Source organism: Myotis davidii, unplaced genomic scaffold (assembly GCF_000327345.1).
Source record: "Myotis davidii unplaced genomic scaffold, ASM32734v1 scaffold1, whole genome shotgun sequence".
In the NCBI taxonomy this organism is placed as follows: domain Eukaryota; kingdom Metazoa; phylum Chordata; class Mammalia; order Chiroptera; family Vespertilionidae; genus Myotis; species Myotis davidii.
Window position 1 is genome coordinate 9411727 of NW_006294681.1, and position 19543 is coordinate 9431269.

Below are 19543 nucleotides of genomic sequence, written 5' to 3' on the forward strand. Positions count from 1 at the left end.
TGATGCCCGCCGCCCTCGGGGAAGCCGGGCAACCCAGCTCCGCGGGATCGCTTCATGCCGCCCACCGGCTTGGAGCCCGCCAGAATGAACAGGAAGAAAGGAGACAAGGGCTTTGAAAGTCCAAGGCCGTATAAATTATAAGTATTTTTTCCATCGCCCTTTCCTCTTCGGGGTTTGGCTCTCATCCGTTCTGCTGTGGGTTTTGCGTGAAACTGACCTGGGCTTGGGAAACCTAGTGGGAAACGAGAAGCCATTCTCTGTGACAGAAATGCCATTTGTAGGGCGAAACGCCTTGCCCGACAATGCAATTCAACAGATTTAATGCCCCTTTGCAGGTTAATAAACCTTTTTTTCTTAAAATGCAAAACTGTATTTGTCCGAAGAAGTTTATTTTCATGGCTGTTGCTAAATTGAAAAGCAAGTTACCCAAATTTGTAGTATTTTAAAATGAAAGATAAAGTGATTTTTGAGCTGCTTAGGACATAGTCTTTGCTTATACTTAGATAGAATTATGCTTCATTTTAATAATAGAAATATTTTTGTATTTTTTTTAATCTACAACCCATCAGGTCGTCTGCATCAACAACATAAACTTCCAGAGAAAATCTGTTGTGGTAAGTACATTGTCAACAATTGTAAGCAGTAACAAATCCACCAGAGCACACACTGGCTTAACTTGGCTACTAAGAGGCCAGTTTTTGGGTTTGTTTTTTTAAAATACATTTTATTGATTTCAGAGAGGGAGAGAGAGAGAAACATCGATGAGAGTATCATTGATCGGCTGCCTCCTGCACGCCCCCTACTGGGGGATTGAGCATGTGCCCTTGGCGGAATCAAACCCGGGACCTTCCAGTCCCCAGTCCAATGCTCTACCCACTGAGCAAAACCAGCCAGCGCCCAGTTTTGTTTTTTGTTTCTTGGCTGACCTGGTTTATGTGACATCGGTGGCTAATGAAATTCTAGATAAAGTGTTTGAAATCTAGTGCCCCCCCCACCCCCCATGTAGATGTATAGATTTCGAATACGTTTCCATTCTAGGAAAGTCCTTGACAACCCAAGAACTTAATTTACTCTCTCAGGGGAACCTGTATTAAATAGACCAAAAATGTAGTGAGAGTTGGTTTTCTTTGAGGTATGGCATGAACTTTCCTCTCCAACTTACTTGAGATGAGCTGTATAGATTTTTAAAATGTCATATTTTACTAAGAATCATAGAATCTTGGATTTATAAGAATCCTTAAAGATTCATTAGGGCCAATTTCCTCATTTAAGGAATTTCTTTTTCAATATTCCTTGCATATGACTATTTACCTTATACCTTATGGAAGGATACGTTAGATGTGTTGTGTTGTATGAATTGGGCAGGGAAGATACAAGAATTAGGGAGTCTAGTTAAGAGGTTCCTGTACTAATCTAGGTAGTGGAAAGAAAACTGGGTAAAAGAATGTAGAACTGAATTGCTACAGTCTTGCTTTCTCTCATTGGTGTCAAGGCGAAAGTTGATATACACAGTTTCCTTATTCCTCCACCCATTCCATTTCCCCCTTTCCTTTTGCTAGTATTTCTTTTGGTCTGATCTAGACGTTCATTCCTGTAGGATCTGCATCCTTGCTTGTTCTGTGTTTGAGCTGTTGTAGTTTTCCATTGACTAGGATGTCCAAGTGAGAGCTTAGACGCAATCTGGTGAATGCCCTGGATTCCACATGTAATTTTTGTCCTATTGTATAGCACAGTGATGACGAACCTTTTGAGCTCGGCGTGTCAGCATTTTGAAAAACCCTAACTTAACTCTGGTGCCGTGTCACATATAGAAATTTTTTGATATTTGCAACCATAGTAAAACAAAGACTTATATTTTTGATATTTATTTTATATATTTAAATGCCATTTAACAAAGAAAAATCAACCAAAAAAATGAGTTCGTGTGTCACCTCTGACACGTGTGTCATAAGTTCGCCATCACTGGTATAACAGGACCTCAATTCCTGTTTGATCATTGGGATTAGTCATTCCAGCCAGTACAGTGACCTCTTTCTCTGCCTCTTGGTTCAGTGGTATAAGGAGCCTGAAGTGGTCAAGGGACAGTCTCAGCTTCCAGTTTAATGGGAACCATGACTATGTGCCCTGGTGTTTGCATTTCTCCCTTGACCACTAGGACCTCTGAACACATTGAATCCAAGGTCACAGGACAGGAAGCAAAAACCCTTTCAGTGGCCTTTTTGGTGCAATAGTGAAATAGTCACTCTCACTTTACCCCTTGGTTCCCAGCTCTGTTTGAGCTGTGGAGAAGTGACCCTGTATATTGTCCACTAGCATCCTGTTGGAGGCCTTTCAATTGTTGCTATAACTGAGCCTTTAGTAACTGATCATGCCAGTTGCTTCTGAATGGTAGGGCATAGCACAAAACCAATACATTTTGTGTGTTTTAAGAGTCCATTGCCACACTTCCCTATATACTTGATTGGAAGTATGTACGGGTTATTGAAACACAGGTTTAAACTGTGTGGGTCCACTCATGTGGGTTTCTGTGTATAAGTGGACTGGCATGTTGTTCAGGGGTCAACTGTATTTTTCATCTGCAGCTGGAAATCTGCAGATGCAGATGGCTGGCTTAAGTGATACATGGATTTTTGACTGTGGATGGTTGGTGCCCCTAAACCTCTGAGTTGTTTAAGGGTCAATTGTATATTGTAGTTAGGGAAGGAAAATCTAGAGTACATGTCTGTTCTTGTAAGGACAAATCACTGTCCCCCATGTATGGTATGTACTCTCTAATGTTATTTTTCTACAAAGCGACTGGTCCTTTCTGGGAAGGTCCCATATTAGAAGTTTAATGTCATCTTCTGCTACTGGGAGGTGGCACTCAGTAGTGCCTTGGTGGGAGGAAGACCATGTCATTAGACCCATGCACAGCCTCCATTCTTGCCACCATGACCGCTGTGTATATTGAGCAAGGTGGTATTGCCAGTTGACTTTTGAGGGCTCCTTCTGCAGTGGGTGCCCTCTGATGGTCATTTATGTGATAACAACATGAATATTTTCTTATTATCCCTAGCCTAAGAAATGTATTCTTATACTTAACTTCTCACACCATTTTCTAATTTTCAGTGTTTTAATCTTGTGCTTTACAAGCCCCCGACCAGCCAGCCAACCCATGAGTATCTAACTGCCAGTGGATCAGTGTAGACGTGTACTTGAGATCATCTCTGCTGCTACAAAGAATGTACAACCAGATATTTTCTTTTCCCCAATGTTCTTTCCACTGTAGGATTTTCTTGCATTGTCTTTCAGGGTCACACTTCATTGGTGCTAGAATTATTTATAATTCAGATTTGTGCTTTGTCCTATTCTGCTTGAACATGGGGAACTCTATGAGGCTATAGGTGTGGAATGAGGGAGAGGTGGAGAAGCAGTGGGAGCAAGTCCCATTGGATTCTGAGTCACATGTTCATGCTGTTTGTGCTTTATAAATCTGCTTGACCTAGTCCAGATGTGTTGTTTCCGTTTAAAAGTGGAAAGCTGCTGCACGTGTCCAGTTTTATTCTTCAGAGCTTCATACTGTACTCAGTTCATGATGGTCATTTCAGGTAACATAGTCTCTCGGAGTCCCATGGTCATGTGTTCAGTCTCTGCCGCAGGGTCTAGTAGTAAACCAGTAGTTGCTTTGCAAATGGAAAATAGTTATTGGCAGAAGAGGTCACGCTCATATTCCCTGGAATGTACACCATCATTCTATTGGAAGCTAGATGTCTATCTGGTATGGACATTTCCAATACCATTGGATATGCTGAGTCATAAGGCCCAGGTGGCAGGGCAGCTTGAACCACAGCTTGCTTGAACCCTTTCTTACCTTGGACCCCTATGTAAGCCTTATTGGTTATCTAGTAAGCAGTATGCCCAGAACCTGAAGAAACCCACCAAGTTTGATGCCTCTTTTTTCCCCCTCTTAGTGGGCAGTGCAAAATGAAGCAACTTCTTTTCACTTTAGGTCTATTTTTATATGCCTCAGACCACTGGAACCTTAGAAGCTTCATTGATGTGACAAGTCCCTGAACTTTCACGTGATTTAACTCTTACCCTCTGCCATCTGTATTTTTTTATTAAGGCATTTAGAGAATTTGTTACTCCTTTCTCACCAGGTCCAGTTAGCATAATGTTGTTAAAAAGCAGTGTAGCTCTCCATGGGCTATCCGGCAATTAAGCGACTTTTGGAGTATGCTTGACTGAGAAGGAGAGTTGACATTAATTGCTAGGTGACAGTGAAGGGCTTCTTTTATCTTGGAGGAAACTTGCCTCTAATTTCTTTTTAAGAATTGGGGGTGGGGGAGCATTTGCTTGATAATTAGCTGCACCACTAGTTACCAAATCAGCTGTGCTGATTTCCTGCAGTAAAAATTTTCCCTCTGCAAACATGGTTGGCAAGTTTGTGATACTTCATTATCATTCTCCAAAACCTATTTGACTTGTACTGGCCAAATAATTGAGTTAAATGAAGATGTAGTAGGCATCTTTTAAATATCTGGTCACTAATCTCTGTAGTTCCCCAGGAATGTTTAGTTGCTTTGATTTACTATCTTAGGGAAGTGAAACAAGTGGTCCAATGGTCTTTTTAGTCCTATTGTAATCTTCATTCCTTGGTCAGAGAATGAATATGAGGATTTGCTGAGTACTGAAGTATGTACGGTATGTTCTGGGACTGGGAACATAAGCACTAGTCCTACTCTGAGATAGACTTGAGCCATGACTTTAATACTTGACCTGCAAAGACTTCTAGTCTGACTAATAGAGTATGGTCTGGGAATCCAGGGATTAGTGTCAGTTCAGAAACAAGATATAATAACTCTAGGAAAAGGGCAAAAATTAATTCATTTGAGCTTGACATAGATTTCAAGATTTTAAAAGCAAGATATATGACATTTAACATATTTGTAGGCAGGGGGGGAAATTCTATATCGAGGGGAGATTGCAGTTGCAGGAGAGGGTAATTAATCGAGCAGGACTTTTTTTTATTATTAATATATTTTATTGATTTTTTACAGAGAAGAAGGGAGAGGGATAGAGAGCCAGAAACATCGATGAGAGAGAGATCGATCAGCTGCCTCCTGCACGCCCCCCCAGTGAGGATGTGCCCGCAACCAAGGTACATGCCCTTGATGGGACTCGAACCTGGGATCCCTGAGTCCGCAGGCCTACGCTCTATCCACTGAGCCAAACCAGTTCAGCTAGAGAAGGATTTCTGAAGATACTATGGAGAATCACCACTAGTAGAAGAATTCTTAAACAGGAGGGAATGATAGGTCCATGTAACAGAGGGGGAAGATAATTGATAGATGGTGGAAGAGGGGTTGAAGTTAAGGATCTTGGGAGAATGGAGAAGAAAGTAGCCCTAAAAGAGAAACTGGAGGAGATTGAGGAGCAGGAGAATTTAATGTGGCTGAACAGGACGACTAGGAGAGAAGTATTAAGGGCAAAAGGATAGAAATTGTAGGTATTCTGAGCAGCGATGAGGTGTCTTCAAGAGTGTGATCTTGATTGTTGTCCCTTAATGGAAGTGAAGATCATAGGAATTGAAGTAAAGGAATTTTGAAGCTGTTACTCAATGGATCAGATATGCCTTCAGTCAGGTAACTTAGAGTGATGGCAGAGATGGGTTAGAAAGGGAGAGTCTGAACCTTCAGTGAATGTTGGGGAATTTTGGAGGATAATATAACTTGTATGGCATAAACACAAAGGAAAAGAAGTAAAAAAAGAATAATAAAAACATTTATTAGGCATACATTAGATGCCAGCTAAGTGCTTTTTATGTATTAAATTGCTCCATTGTCATAACACTAAAAGGTAGATAGTGTCATTATTCTTATTTTACAGATGAGGAAACTGAGGCACAGAGAGCTAGAGTAACTTAGCCCAAGATTAGTAGTGGAGCTGGGATTTGAATGCAGGCAGTCTGTCTCCAGAACATGTACATTTAATTTGACAGTGACACTATACTACCCTTGCTCATTTACTACATGCTCTAAAATCTGTAAATGGTTCAGGAGTAGCAGTGGAAACTAGGTTTCCTGTTTTCCCCTCCTCTAATTTATAGTGAATGAAAGAAAAAGTAGCTTCTTGTCAAGGGGAATTCAAGAGACATTTCATGTAAGGCTAGAAGGTAGAGGAGATTTTTTGAAAAAAATTGAATGGCAACAGGGGAGGTTACTTAAAGTAGGGTAGAGGTTCTAGGAGGATGGTCAGCTCTGAGGTGGGGAGAGAGCAAGGAGCAAGGAAGAGATGAGAGTGAGTGAGATGTTAGATGACCTGGGAGCAGTTACACCAGCTGCTAAGGATGCCAATCAATGGGACTGAGCATTGCAGGCAGGTACAGGTTAGGGCTCTAGTTGGTGTCAGAGACCTGATGATTCAAGGAGACTGGGCTTTCCTTCACGAAATACACATCATTCACTATTTTATTACTGTTAACCTTAGTTTAGTTCAGGGGTCCTCAAACTTTTTAAACAGGGGGCCAGTTCACTGTCTCTCGGACTGTTGGAGGGCCAGACTATAGTTTAAAAAAAAAACTATGAACAAATTCCTATGCACACTGCACATATCTTATTTTGAAGGAAAAAAACAAAACGGGAACAAATATAATATTTGTATTTGCATGTGGCCCGCGGGCCGTAGTTTGAGGACCCCTGGTTTAGTTTACTGTTAACCAAATCCTGTTCTTATGTCTCACCCATATAGCTAGCTGTTGACAGCACTTTCCATAATCTTTTCTTGTTTACTTTTGACATTATCTTGGTTCTGCTTGCTGTCTTTCAACTGATCTGAACTGATTTGTGTAGATTGGTAAGTGCATTGCTGATGTGCTAATTACGGGAATTTGAGTCTTCTTTCCTACAGTTGCTCACAGTTTACACCTTTAAACACAGAGACTTCATCAACACTATTTTTGCATTTGCTCTTTCTGTTCTCATTGGCTTTCTCATAGGTCTGTCCAGATGTATGGCTTTTCTCTTATTTTGGAAGGAGGGAAAAAAGCTACTGGATCTCTAGGTTTTTGAGCAGTTGGGTTGGATGTTATCTAAAAATTCTTGCATGTATTTTAAAAGCTTTACACTGAGACATGGCATAATGGATGGAAATCAGTTGGAATCATTTAGAAGTGGATTTGAATCTTAATTTTCCATTTGTTAATATAATTTCTAAACTGTTATCTGTAAATGTATAACATAGACCTTATCTTTTAAAGTTGTTATTGGAATTAAAACAGAAAAGTAGTATAATATCTGGTATATAGCAGTGCTCATTAAACAGTAGCCATTATAATTGTTATAATCTAGCCTTCTATGTTTATTGCCTACATTTCATCTTTGCTATTCCTGTTGCAGCCTCTGAGATTTTTCTCTTCACTTTGCAGCCCCTGAAATGTTACTGTTATATGCCCTCCCATATTTTGTGTTTGAGAACATCAGTGTTCAACCCTAAGATATCTAACTTACTGGACAGATATTCCGTTTCATTGGTCTGTCTTTCCCATTTGAACACAAGAGGGTGGCGGTCAGTCAGTGTATTTAGCTGTCTCTCATGTCTTAGGTACATTTTTCAGATAGATTGCTCACCACACAGCTTACATGGTAGAACTACATGTGTACGGTCTCTGGGTCTACTTGGTTGGAACTCATCCAGCATCTTGAAGTATCTGCTGCTCTAAGAGGCAGCAACAAATTTTCCCTACTTTTCTGAGTATCCCTTGTAGCTCTTGCCTCTTCACATTTCTGATTTATCTCTCATTAGCAGTAACTCATACTTGTTAGCTTCATTGATGTAGTTTATTTTTTATCCTATTTGGGGATGGGGGGAAGGTTTTTTCACTCACTGACATTGTTTTGATTTTCTTTCTGCTCTGTCATTCTTTTTTCCTTCCTCTGTTTGGGTTCCAGTCTGATTAGAAATCATTACATTTGAGAGTAGTGAGTCCTTTTACTTTTTTCCTAACAGATGGTTTAATATTCACTGGTTGTGACTGTGAACCACCAGGATGATAAAGCATACATAATTTATTTCCACTCAGTCACTAGGACAGTGATGGCGAACCTTTTGAGCTCGGCGTGTCAGCATTTTGAAAAACCCTAACTTAACTCTGGTGCCATGTCACATATAGAAACTTTTTTATCTTTGCAACCATAGTAAAACAGAGACATATTTTTGATATTTATTTTATATATTTAAATGCCATTTAACAAAGAAAAATCAACCATCCAAAAAATGAGTTCACATTTCACTTCTGACACGCATGTCATAGGTTCGACATCACTACACTAGGACATGTTTGAAATGAAGATAGTTGGAGAGCACTTGTATGTACTGTATATAGCTATTTGGGATTATGGAGTGTACTGTGTGAAATCAGAGAAGTATGTTCTAAAACATACCAATCTTAATTATAATGAAATTATTATTACTTATCTTTACAGGGATTTGTGGAACTGACTATATTTCCCACAGTTGCAAACTTGAATAGAATCAAGTTGAACAGCAAGCAGTGTAGAATATACCGAGTAAGGATCAATGATTTGGAAGCTGCTTTTATTTATAATGATCCGACATTGGAAGTTTGTCACAATGAATCAAAACAGTAAGTTATACACTAAAAGTTGCTATTTCTAACAGTCCTTTTTTTCACATGATTTGATTAATTTTTTCAGTTTAGTTTTCCAAGATTATTATTAGACTCTGGTTCCTAGGCTTGTTTGCTTTTTTTCTAATTATAATTTCTGTTGCTTTAACCACTCTGCACATTCAGTTTAAAAAATTTTACTAGCTCTGCCCAACATAGTAAATTATTAAGTTTTCCTTCTTCAGTCTACAGTTTTAAAGAAGTACTATTGGAGAACTTTAAATAAGTTTTCTTAGCCATTTTTTTTAACTTTTGATGTTTTAAAAAATATTTACTTCATAAATATTAAATGTAATTTTTAATAAGTTAGATGGTTATCAATCTATAGACCAGAGACTACTTTAAAATATTCTATAAAGTATTTTAACTACTTTAGAATATCATATAAAATACTGTGTCTGAAATATCTCATTCTTTATCTTAAATAAATATTGCATGTCTTGAAGCTACTTGTGATTTTTATCAGTAAACATATGTTGTGATCAATTTTTTATGTTCTGCTTTTTACATTTAAATATTTTGTTTTCACTTTTCCATGTTTAATATGATAGGCTTCATTTTTTATTATTTTTATGGTTGGTTAACATTCCACTTAGTCTGCTGTAGTTTGAATGATTATTTTCTAGTTGTTTGGCATGTGTACAATTTCCAGTTGTTGTGATCATAAGTAATGTTGAATAAGTATTTTGGAACAGATTAGTTTTTTTTGCATTTGAATTATAGGATTATCATTGTTAAGCCTCTTCTTAGCATTTTACTTATTGTGTTCCAGTAAGATTTGTACTGATTTAAATACTGGCACTTTTGTTTTCAAAGCTTTGATAGTGTTGGCTTATATCATTTCTGTGATTCTCAATGTTTTGGGGTAGAATGTTCCAAACTATAAAATCTTTTTATTATTATTATAAACTGTTAAGTACTCATCTAGATGTGTAATAAGTGCATTAAGGCAGCAGTTTCTCAAAGTTATGATTCCCAGACAAGCAGCATCAACATCACCTGGGAATTTGTTAGAAATGCAAATTCCCAAGCATTACCCCAGAACTCCTGACTGAAAACTAGGGGTGGAGTCCTGCAGTTTGTTTTTATAGCCTGTCAGGTGATTCTGATACAAATTAAAGCTTGAGGATCATCATCTAAAGCAGTGATTCCCAACCTTTTTTGGCCATGCCCTGCCTAAGCATCTCTAAAATCCTGATGGCTTCCCCTGTGACATACAATTCTTATTATTCAAAAAGTAAACTGTTCACGTGGAGGAAGCCTAAAAGGCCATTAACTTTGTCTAAATAAGCTTCCAAAGAAAATGGCATCCATGAAAAAGAAAAAGAAAAGAATGAAAGGACAGTTGAAGTACTGAGGAAGAAATCACTAAGAAATTGTTTTTAAAAAATAATGTGAAGTGATATGAAAAAATAGCAAATAAAGTTTCAAAACATATAATAGAGAACTGAAATGCATAAATATGTCACAATATATATTGTATATGAGGCCCCTAGAACCACAAGAAAAGCTAAAAATTCACTGTTAGTAACTCATTCTTGAATTGCCCCCCTCAAAAATCAAATTCAGGCGTGTGCCCCATGCTGGGAACCACTGATCTAAAGGGATTGGGAGGGTTGAGAAAGGAAGTTTATCTCTAGATACTTATGATCCAAGTAATCGCTGGTTTAGAATCTTTCTAACTCAGAGAAGAGAAGAGAAAATGGTACTGGGAAAATTCAGGGAATCTCTGAATTGCTCCTGTGCCTTCCCATTTCATAACAGTGATTGTTTGTTGAAATTACATTGCTTTTAAAGCCGTACTTGTAGAACTGACATTAAAGGACTTACTACAAAATCATCTGCATCCTCTTTTCCCCAGAAAAAAGCCATCTGCCTTTGGAGTAGTAACTCTATATGGAAACTAATAAATGGAAAAGGCAGCTGTAACAGGGCAAGTGGATGAGACATTGCCTTGCCAGAGGCCAAAGTGCTACCCTGTCGAGCCTAGAACTCTGAATTTGATGACAGGGTTAAGAAGCCTCTCCATCTGCCAGTCAGGTCTCAAAGAAGATTACCTGTGGCATTACAATGACAAGAACAATGACCCCAAATATGTTGAGGGAGCAAGCTTTACTTTGCTGTGGTTATTGTGAGGTGTTGATATCCCCTAAAAATTTCCCCTAGTGATAGGGAAGGTGCCTCATCAATTTTAGTGTTATAAGGAAAGAGAAGGAAGCCATGAAGGAGAATCTTTTCCAAGGTTAGGAATTTGGGGAAGATAGAATATACCTAAAATTTTCTTTTCAGCAAGAGCCAGAGCTCAGTCATGGTCACTTAATAAATCTTTGCTTACTACATCTGTTTTTCTGCCTAGCTCTAGAATTTTTTATAAAAATTTTTATAAGAGTTTATTTGAGCCAAACTAACTGTATCCTGGGAAACAAGATCTCAAATGCTCCCTACTCTAGAATCGTGATTGCTTTTTAAAAAATCCTCACCTGAGGATGTTTTTTTAGAGAGGGAGAGAGAGAAACAGAAACGTCGATGTGAGAGAAACATAAATCTGGATATGTGCCCTGACCAGGAATCAACCCATGACCCTTCAGTGCATGGAATAATGGCTCCAACCAACTGAGCCATACCAGCCAGAGCTTGAGTACCTTTTTAAAATATATATATATTTCTTTATTGATTTCAGAGAGGAAGGAAGAGGGAGAGATACAAACATTAATGATGAGAGAATCAATGATCAGCTGCCTCCTGCACGCCCCCTACTGGGGATCGAGCCTGCAACCCAGGCATGTGCCCTTGGCGGGAATCAAACCTGGGACCCTTCAGGCCACAGGCTGACGCTCTATCCACTGAGCCAAACTGGCTAGGGCTTGAATACCTTTTAAGAAAGATGACATTAATCATTTTTGCTGATGTCTGTTCTCTGACTGTTCATAAGAGAGTTCAGATTCCTTTTAGAATTTTATTAGACAATAGTGTTTTTTTTTACGTTCCTAATGAAATTAGCCTGTAGACTTTTTTTTTTGGTTGTAGGATAAAAAAATATAGGATGGTATGTATACATTATTAAGTTACTGCACAATTCCTCAAGGAAAGCTAGATTTGGTTTTGATATTTCTGATTATTATCCCAGAGAGGGAAGCACTATGACTTGTAAACACTATTATTTATTACTTCTAAGATTCATAAGATACAAGACAGAAACATACCAGTTATCCAGAAGAAATATTGCTGTTTTTTTTTTTGCAACTAGATATGAAAAATAATCCCATGGGTGACATTTTTTAAGGGAACTTTGGGAAAGGCAGATAGTTAAGGTAATTAGCTTATCCTTAGATACTTCTGTTATCTTTCCTGTTTCTGAAATAACTTACTTTTTTCAATAAGCCAATAAAATTTCCACTATAGTTGAAACAAAAAAAATACATGACAGTTTTGAAATTGAAAATTATTTTTAAAATTATTGGTGGTAAATGTGATCTTTAATACATACAAGAATGTCCTAACATTCAAAGAAGTAATATACTACTGCGTCACATTTTCTTATTTGTTTTAAAGTTGAGATGCCAGGCCCTCATATTTTTAATGGAAAGAATGTGCTTATTTACCTTGGTTGAGATTCAGCACCTTTGAACTATAGGAGGATTGTAAGGGAAACATAGAGACTAAAAGGCATTTCTGCCTATTTTAACCAACTGAATGTTAACTTACCCATACTAGCAACTAAGAACCCAATGGCTTATGTAACATCTTTAAGGCTTTTCTCTCTTTTTCTCGTGCCCCTCCCCCGCAGCTTATTGTCTGCTAGAAAAATAAAATAATTGCAACACTTGAAGTTTCTTCAAATATATTTTGTATTTGAACCTTATGTATTATAGATAGATTATAGTTTGCCTCCATAGGTGGTAGGACTCTTTGGTGTGTTCTTTTTCTTTTCTTTCTTTTTTTTCCTGCTTTTTCTGTATTTCTTCTTAGAATAAAATAAATGTAGACTTTGTGTCAGATAACCTGTTTCTGTAGATAGATAGCCTACAGTAGCTGACTTCTTTCCTTCATCTGAGTTTCTTTTCCTTTCCTAGATAGGCATTGCCACTTTGAGAAGACCTTTTTTATTTTGCTTGAAAAGTCTCAACTTTTCAAAGTTTCCACAATCAATTTCTGTTGGCTGGCATTTTTCCCCCCTGTATGTAAACTGTCAAAACTAAAGGCAAGGAAAAAATTTGAGTGTTGACACAGATGTAGAGTAATTAAAACTCTCAAAAACTGCTAGTAGAAAAGTAAATTGAGTTTGAATATATGCATACTCTATGATTGACAGTCTCACTCCTAGGTATACACCCAATAGCATGTTCATGTGTTCACCAACAAATTCACACAGCAACGTTCACAGCAACATTTATAATAGTCAACACTGGAAATTACTTAAAGATGCATCAATGGTAGAATAGTAGATTCTGGTGTATTCTCACACTATTGGAATTTTAAATGGTAATAAGAACGAATGACCAATAACTAAATGTAATAATATGGATGGATCTCTCAAACTTAACGTCAAGTAAAAGAAGTCAGATACAAAAGAATGTATATTAAGCTGTTAATCTAGCACATTAGATGTCATAATAATGAATTTTCCTTGGCAGTGGGAAGTGGGGCTTGGCTAGTGATTATCAGAGGGCACAAGATGGCTTCTAGAGGCTGGCAAAGTTCTCTTCTTGTTCTGTATACTGGCTTTGGTTTTGTGAAAGTTCATCGAGCTATATACTTAGAGTATATATACTTTTCTGATGTAAATTGTGCTTCCATGAAATATTTTTAAAAAAGAGAAAAATAATAGAATCTTAAGGCTTGCAAAATCTGCACCTATAGTTTATGTTATTAATCCTCACCTGAGGATATTTTTTCCATTGGTGTTTAGAGAGAGTAAAAGAGAAGGAGGGGAGGGGGGGGGAGAGAGAGAGAGAGAGAGAGAGAGAGAGAGAAACATCGATGTGAGAAAGACACATTGATTGGTTGCCTCCCACACAAACCCCAACCAGGCCTGGGGATCGAGCCTGCAACCCAGGTACATGCCCTTGACCGGGAATCGAACCTGAGACTCTTTGGTCTGTGGGCCAATGCTCTAACCTCTGAGCAAACTGGCCAGGACTGCACCTATAGTTTTAAGAAGCACGCGTTCTTTATTTGACAAAGAATTAACAGGTTATTTTAATATAATGTGAGTGATTATAATAGACTAGAAGCCTAATGCACGAAATTCATGCAAGGAGCTCTACTCTCGCAGCCCCGGCTGCCTGGGCCTTCACAGCCCTGCCTTCGTCTGGAAAATCATCCAGGAGGTCGTCTGGATGGTCATTCTGCTGTTCGATCTAATTAGCATATTAGCTCTTTATTATATAGGATTCCATCACCTTAATTTTCCAGTTTTTCAGTATCCCCTACAGCATTACTCATCTTTCAGCTTTATTTCCTTGATGAGGACTGGGAGTTGGTGGGGTGGGGTGGGCTGGTTATAGGGCAAGAGCACATTAATATTTTGTAGTCATTATTCTGAAAATTGAAAACATTTATTATAATCTTGCCTTGTAGTTTTTGGCTTTTATGAGGTTATTATGAAAGAAAACATTTGATTCTTATTATGAAAGCAAACACTGAAATCCAAACCATGAGAAAAGTATTTCTTATAACTGACTTCCTATTAGATTTCATTTCTAATGACTCACCATTTTATTTGGATCACTTTACCTTTTCTGAAGAAATAAGGACATTAAGAGAATAATTTCCCATGAAGAAACTGAGCAGCCTAATATGTGATATTTAAATTTGGCATTTTGTGTAACAATTATTTTTTAATTTTGCATTTCACAGATAATGGGGAAATTACAAGTTCTTTAACTGTCTTTCAAATTTCTTATTTTTGAAATCTTATTGAAAACAAATTGTAATCTATAGATGTATTAAGTAGTCTTTAAAATTAGGTGTTACATTAAGTAAGTGCTGGCAAAGATGAGGAACAACTGGTAGTTTCATATTCTGCTGACAGGAACACAGAGGAACACAGTTCGGCAGATTCTTATAAACTTAACGGATATTTACCATATCACTCTGGAGCCCCACTCCTGGGTGTTTGTACTCCTGAAATGAAAATTAGTCACAAAAAAACGGATACTCATTTGTTAATAACAGCTTTATTTGTGATAGCCACAAGCTGGAAACAACCCAGATGCCTTTCAGTGGGTGAATGAGTAAAGAATCTGTGGCACAGCCTATGCAGTGGAATACTATTCAATGTAAAAAGCAACAGTGGAGATATATGTAACACTTTTCTCGAATTTCAGAAACATAATGAATGGGACAAGCCAGCCTCAAGAGGTTACATTCTGTTGTTTCATTAAAAAAAAAACCCAAAAACTTAAAAAAAATCTATAAATATTTGTATTGATTTCAGAGAGGAAGGGAGAGGGAGAGAGAGAAACATCACTGATAAGAGAGAATCATTGATCGGCGGCCTCCTGCACACCCTACACTGGTGATCAAGCCCACAACCCGGGCATGTGCCCTGACCAGGAATCGAACCCTGACCACCTGGTTCATAGGTCAACCCTTAATCACTGAGCCACGCTGGCTGGGCTGTTGTTTCTTTTTTTTTACACAAGGCATAGCACAAGAGAGACCTTTTGGGATGATGAAGCTGTTCTCTATCCTGATTGTGGTGATAGTTACACATGTGTTAAAATGTATAGAGTTGTAGCCCGGCCAGTGTAGCTCAGTTGGTTGAACGTAGTCCTATGCATCAAGAGGTCCACAGTTCGATTCCTGGTCAGGGCACATGCCCAGGTTGCGGGGGTGCAGGAGGTAGCCGATCAGTGTTGATGCATTAATGTTTCTATCTCTCTAAAATCAATAAAAACATATTTTGCCAAAACCAGTTTGGCTCAGTGGATAGAGCGTCGGCCTGCGGACTGAAAGGTCCCAGGTTCGATTCCGGTCAAGGGTATGTACCTTGGTTGCGGGCACATCCATAGTAGGAGATGTGCAGGAGGCAGCTGATCGATGTTTCTCTCTCATCGATGTTTCTCTCTCCCTTCCTCTCTGTAAAAAATCAATAAAATATATTTAAAAAAAACAAACACATTTAAAAAAAACATTTATAGAGTTGCATACCAAAGAAGAAGGTTACTTTTACTGTCTGATAATTCTAAGAATGGATAGTATGTGAGAACCGAGTTTTTGTTGTGATCCTGGAGTTTTTACACCTTTTATTTTATATATTTATCTAATAGAAATTATTAAAATTATTGAGCAGTCTGTTTAATTCCAGAACTTTAAGTTATGTACTTGTTAAAAGCATAGTTAATACTACATCTTTCCTAGTTAGTAGAGAAGTGAAGATGGGGGAAGAATGGCCTCTGTCAAGTTAAGAATGTATAACTGAATGTGTTCTTTAATGGCTTTTCCTTGTAATCATTTTGTAGATTAAAAATTTATCAAACTAGTGAAAATGCCACTAACTTTACCTTGTGCATTCATCTAATAGCAGGTGAGACACATAAAGGTGACAGGGAGGATATGGCTCATGGTGTTGCTCTTTCATCTTGTTTTCTTGCTCTTGCCATTCATTGTCTGTCTTTTTTCCATTTCTTCCATATTCCTTTAAGTGATTTCAGGGAGGAAGTGTAATATGTGTACATGTAAGTTTTTTTTTATGGAATAAAATTAGAAAATCAGATGAGAACAATGTTTTCATATTTCCACAAGACTTCTGTGTATTGTTTTCATCCAGTGGGAGGTAAAATCAAGTAACTGTTGGACGAATACTTACCAAGTGCCCCTGGCATATAGGGGATATAACAGTGAACCAGTCCAGAGTTCTCCCTACTCATTAAGCTTACATTGTCATCCACTGGGGAGTGATGAGGAGCAGTATTACATTTTGAGGAGTTGATTTCCATCCTCATATGTTTTGTGTATCAAGACCATCAGGTGTTTTGACTTTTTAAAAAATATTGTGCCCTTGACCAGAATTGAACCAGGACCCTTCAGTCCCCAGGCCAACGCTCTATCCACTGACCCAAACCAGCGGGGCTCCCTCATATGTTTTAATCACTTTAATACCTGTCAGATTATAAGGCCTGTTTAATCTATTCAAATTTTTACCAGATTGATAAAGAATAATTATTTCTTAAATTCTACATATACTAGTATTCTCTACATTTATATCAGGAAAGTGTATTGGCTTTGGCATTCCAAAATTATTGGATAATGTGATAATCATAATCATATAGCATTGGTGAGTAGACTATATGTGTCACTGAATTTGTAGTTCAGTAGTTTTTGTCTTGGTGAGTAGAGTAATAGTTACATGGCTAAAAAGCGTCTTATGAATTATGTAAGACTATATAATGCTTACAAACAAATGCTATCAAATATTTAAAAAAATGTTTGGTGAACTATATGGCATATTGTTAAAATTCCTTTCTTTTTTTTTTACCCCCAGGAGAAATCTGAATTATTTTTCCAATGCTTATGCAGCTGCGGTGAGTGCTGTGGATCCTGATGCAGGAAATGGAGAGCTTTGCATTAAGGTTCCATCAGAGTTATGGAAACATGTTGATGGTAAAATACCAAGATGATATTGACTGTGCAGTACATTCATGTTAGGTTCAGTGACTAGAACCTTGACATGAAAACAATGTCAAAATTATAAATTTAAATAATCGCAAGTTGGAATCTTTTTTTTCCCTTAAGGATCACAGGCTAACAGGAAAATAGCAATGAAGGGGTGTGACAGAAATCAACTAATTTCACTGTTGTTTTTAAAGTGAAAGTTAGAAAAAAAAATCAGATGACTGGAACAATTTGTCGAGATTTGAGATTCCACACAATATCAAATCAGTTTAGGATTTTAGCATTTTATAGCAGGAAGAATCCTAAAAAATCATCATTCCTTCCTTTTACAGAAGAGTCATCTGAAGTTGAAAGAGAGTAAGTGACCTGCTGAAGGTCATTAATTAATAGTAGAGTCAAGGCTAGAACATAGGGTTTATAACACCCACTCTGCACACTTTTGAGCATAGTTTTATTTCTAAATTTTTATTTTCTTGAATATATTTATAGCCATTACAATTATTATATATAACTTTTTGCCTACCTTTATTTGGCCTTATAAAAATTAAACATGATAAGGAAGTAAAACACATTTTGTTTTGATTTTGCATATTGCTGGTTTTTTTGTGTGGGTGGGATTATTTTGAGGGGAGAGGTTTGCCTAATTTAGGGTACAGACATGGAAAGTCATCATTGTATTTTCAGAGATTGCGGATAGTGCATATGGTTATAATGTTTTGGGGAAATTAAAAGAAACAACTTTTAAACTTAATATGAAAGCAACACATTCTGTAGAAATCAAGTGAGACAAAAAAAACCACATAATAAATAATGCATAATGTAAATTCTTGGGTAAGCTTTCCCATCTACCCTACCCTTCACTTCTTCATCTACTCCCAAGGTCAACTAGGGTTAACTATCTGTGGGGAAATGTAATAATAGAACAAACTTTTTTTTTGCCTGCTTTTTGTATTTTTTTTTAAATTTTTGCGGGGGGTTTCTATGTATTTTAACTTTTATTAAATTTATTAGGCTGACATTAGTTAATAAAATTACATAGGTTTCAAGTGTACAATTCTATGATATATCATCTGTATGTTGCATTGTATGCCCAGCACCCAGAGTCAAATCTTCCATCACCATATATTTAACCTGAAAAGTATGTCTTCAATTGGATCTAGAAGAGGAGGACTTAAGCGTCCGATGTGGGAGTTGTGAATTTTTTTCTTTAGGCAGTGTAGCATTTCCAGGAGTGTTGACATGAGGACATGGCATAGCCAAAGCTACATTTCCAAGAACACAGCAGTGACTAGAATTGAGTGGAGCCAAGAACATCTGTGAAGGCAGGCTAAGGAATTAACCTAGGTGGAGAGATGGTGAAACCTGAACTTGGTTAAGGAGTGTGGTTTTTCATGAGCCTTTTTATGTTCAGTGTAAGTTTGCTCTTATTACATAGACCACTAATTTACATACTTATGTATCAATGCATGTGTGTATTTATTTGTTGCAGAATTAAAGGTCCTAAAGATACACATCAATTTTTCTTTGGATCAGCCAAAAGGAGGTCTTCATTTTGTGGTACCCAGTGTAGAGGGAAGTATGGCAGAGAGAGGTGCTCATGTTTTCTCTTGTGGGTATCAGAATTCCACAAGGTAGATTACTCATTCTTATATATTTTAGTTAATTTCATTTTCAATGTAAATACAATACATGTTTTTAGTGTAAAATGAGAAGTACTGCTTGATTCCCCCAATCTCTTCTACCTCTTTCTTGTTCTATTAGTCATTCCTCCTCAATATGTCTTCTCTCTCATTTGTAAGTATATTGTTCTAAAATAATCTCAGGTCTTTTTTTTTTTTAATTATTATTATTTTTTAAATATATTTTATTGATCTTTTACAGAGAGGAAGGGAGAGAGAGAGAGAGCTAGAAACATCAATGAGAGAGAAACATCCATTAGCTGCCTCCCGCACATCTCCTACTGGGGATGTCCCCGCAACCCAGGCACATGCCCTTGACCGGAATCAAACCTGGAACCTTTCAGTCCGCAGGCCGACGCTCTATCCACTGAGCCAAAACGGTTTCGGCAGATCTTTTATTTTTTAACTATATTTTGAAGTAAACAAAAAGTTACACAAGTTGTATATAAAAAGTTCAATAAATTTGCTCAGGTGAACAAACCTATGTAATCCACACTCACATCAAGAAAAAGAACATGACCAGCATCTCAGAGTCTCTTTCCCACCCATTTCCATTCACTGCTTCCCTACCTGAAATTCT

At 37.4% G+C, this 19543-nt stretch overlaps 1 protein-coding gene and 1 long non-coding RNA gene across 2 annotated transcripts in view; both read left to right on the top strand.

Annotated features, from left to right (window-relative positions):
• Window positions 1-19543, top strand: part of TAF2 (TATA-box binding protein associated factor 2) — a 70301-nt gene continuing 50758 nt past the window's right edge. The window contains 5 exon segments of the mRNA XM_006769093.2: window positions 1-137; window positions 560-614; window positions 8463-8623; window positions 17154-17272; window positions 18774-18915. Coding sequence (XP_006769156.1) covers window positions 55-137; window positions 560-614; window positions 8463-8623; window positions 17154-17272; window positions 18774-18915 — 560 coding nt within the window. The 5' untranslated portion in view covers window positions 1-54.
• On the top strand, window positions 19060-19498 carry LOC107183999. Its single transcript, XR_001514819.1, has 2 exons — window positions 19060-19107; window positions 19354-19498. It is a non-coding gene; the product is annotated as an uncharacterized LOC107183999 (long non-coding RNA).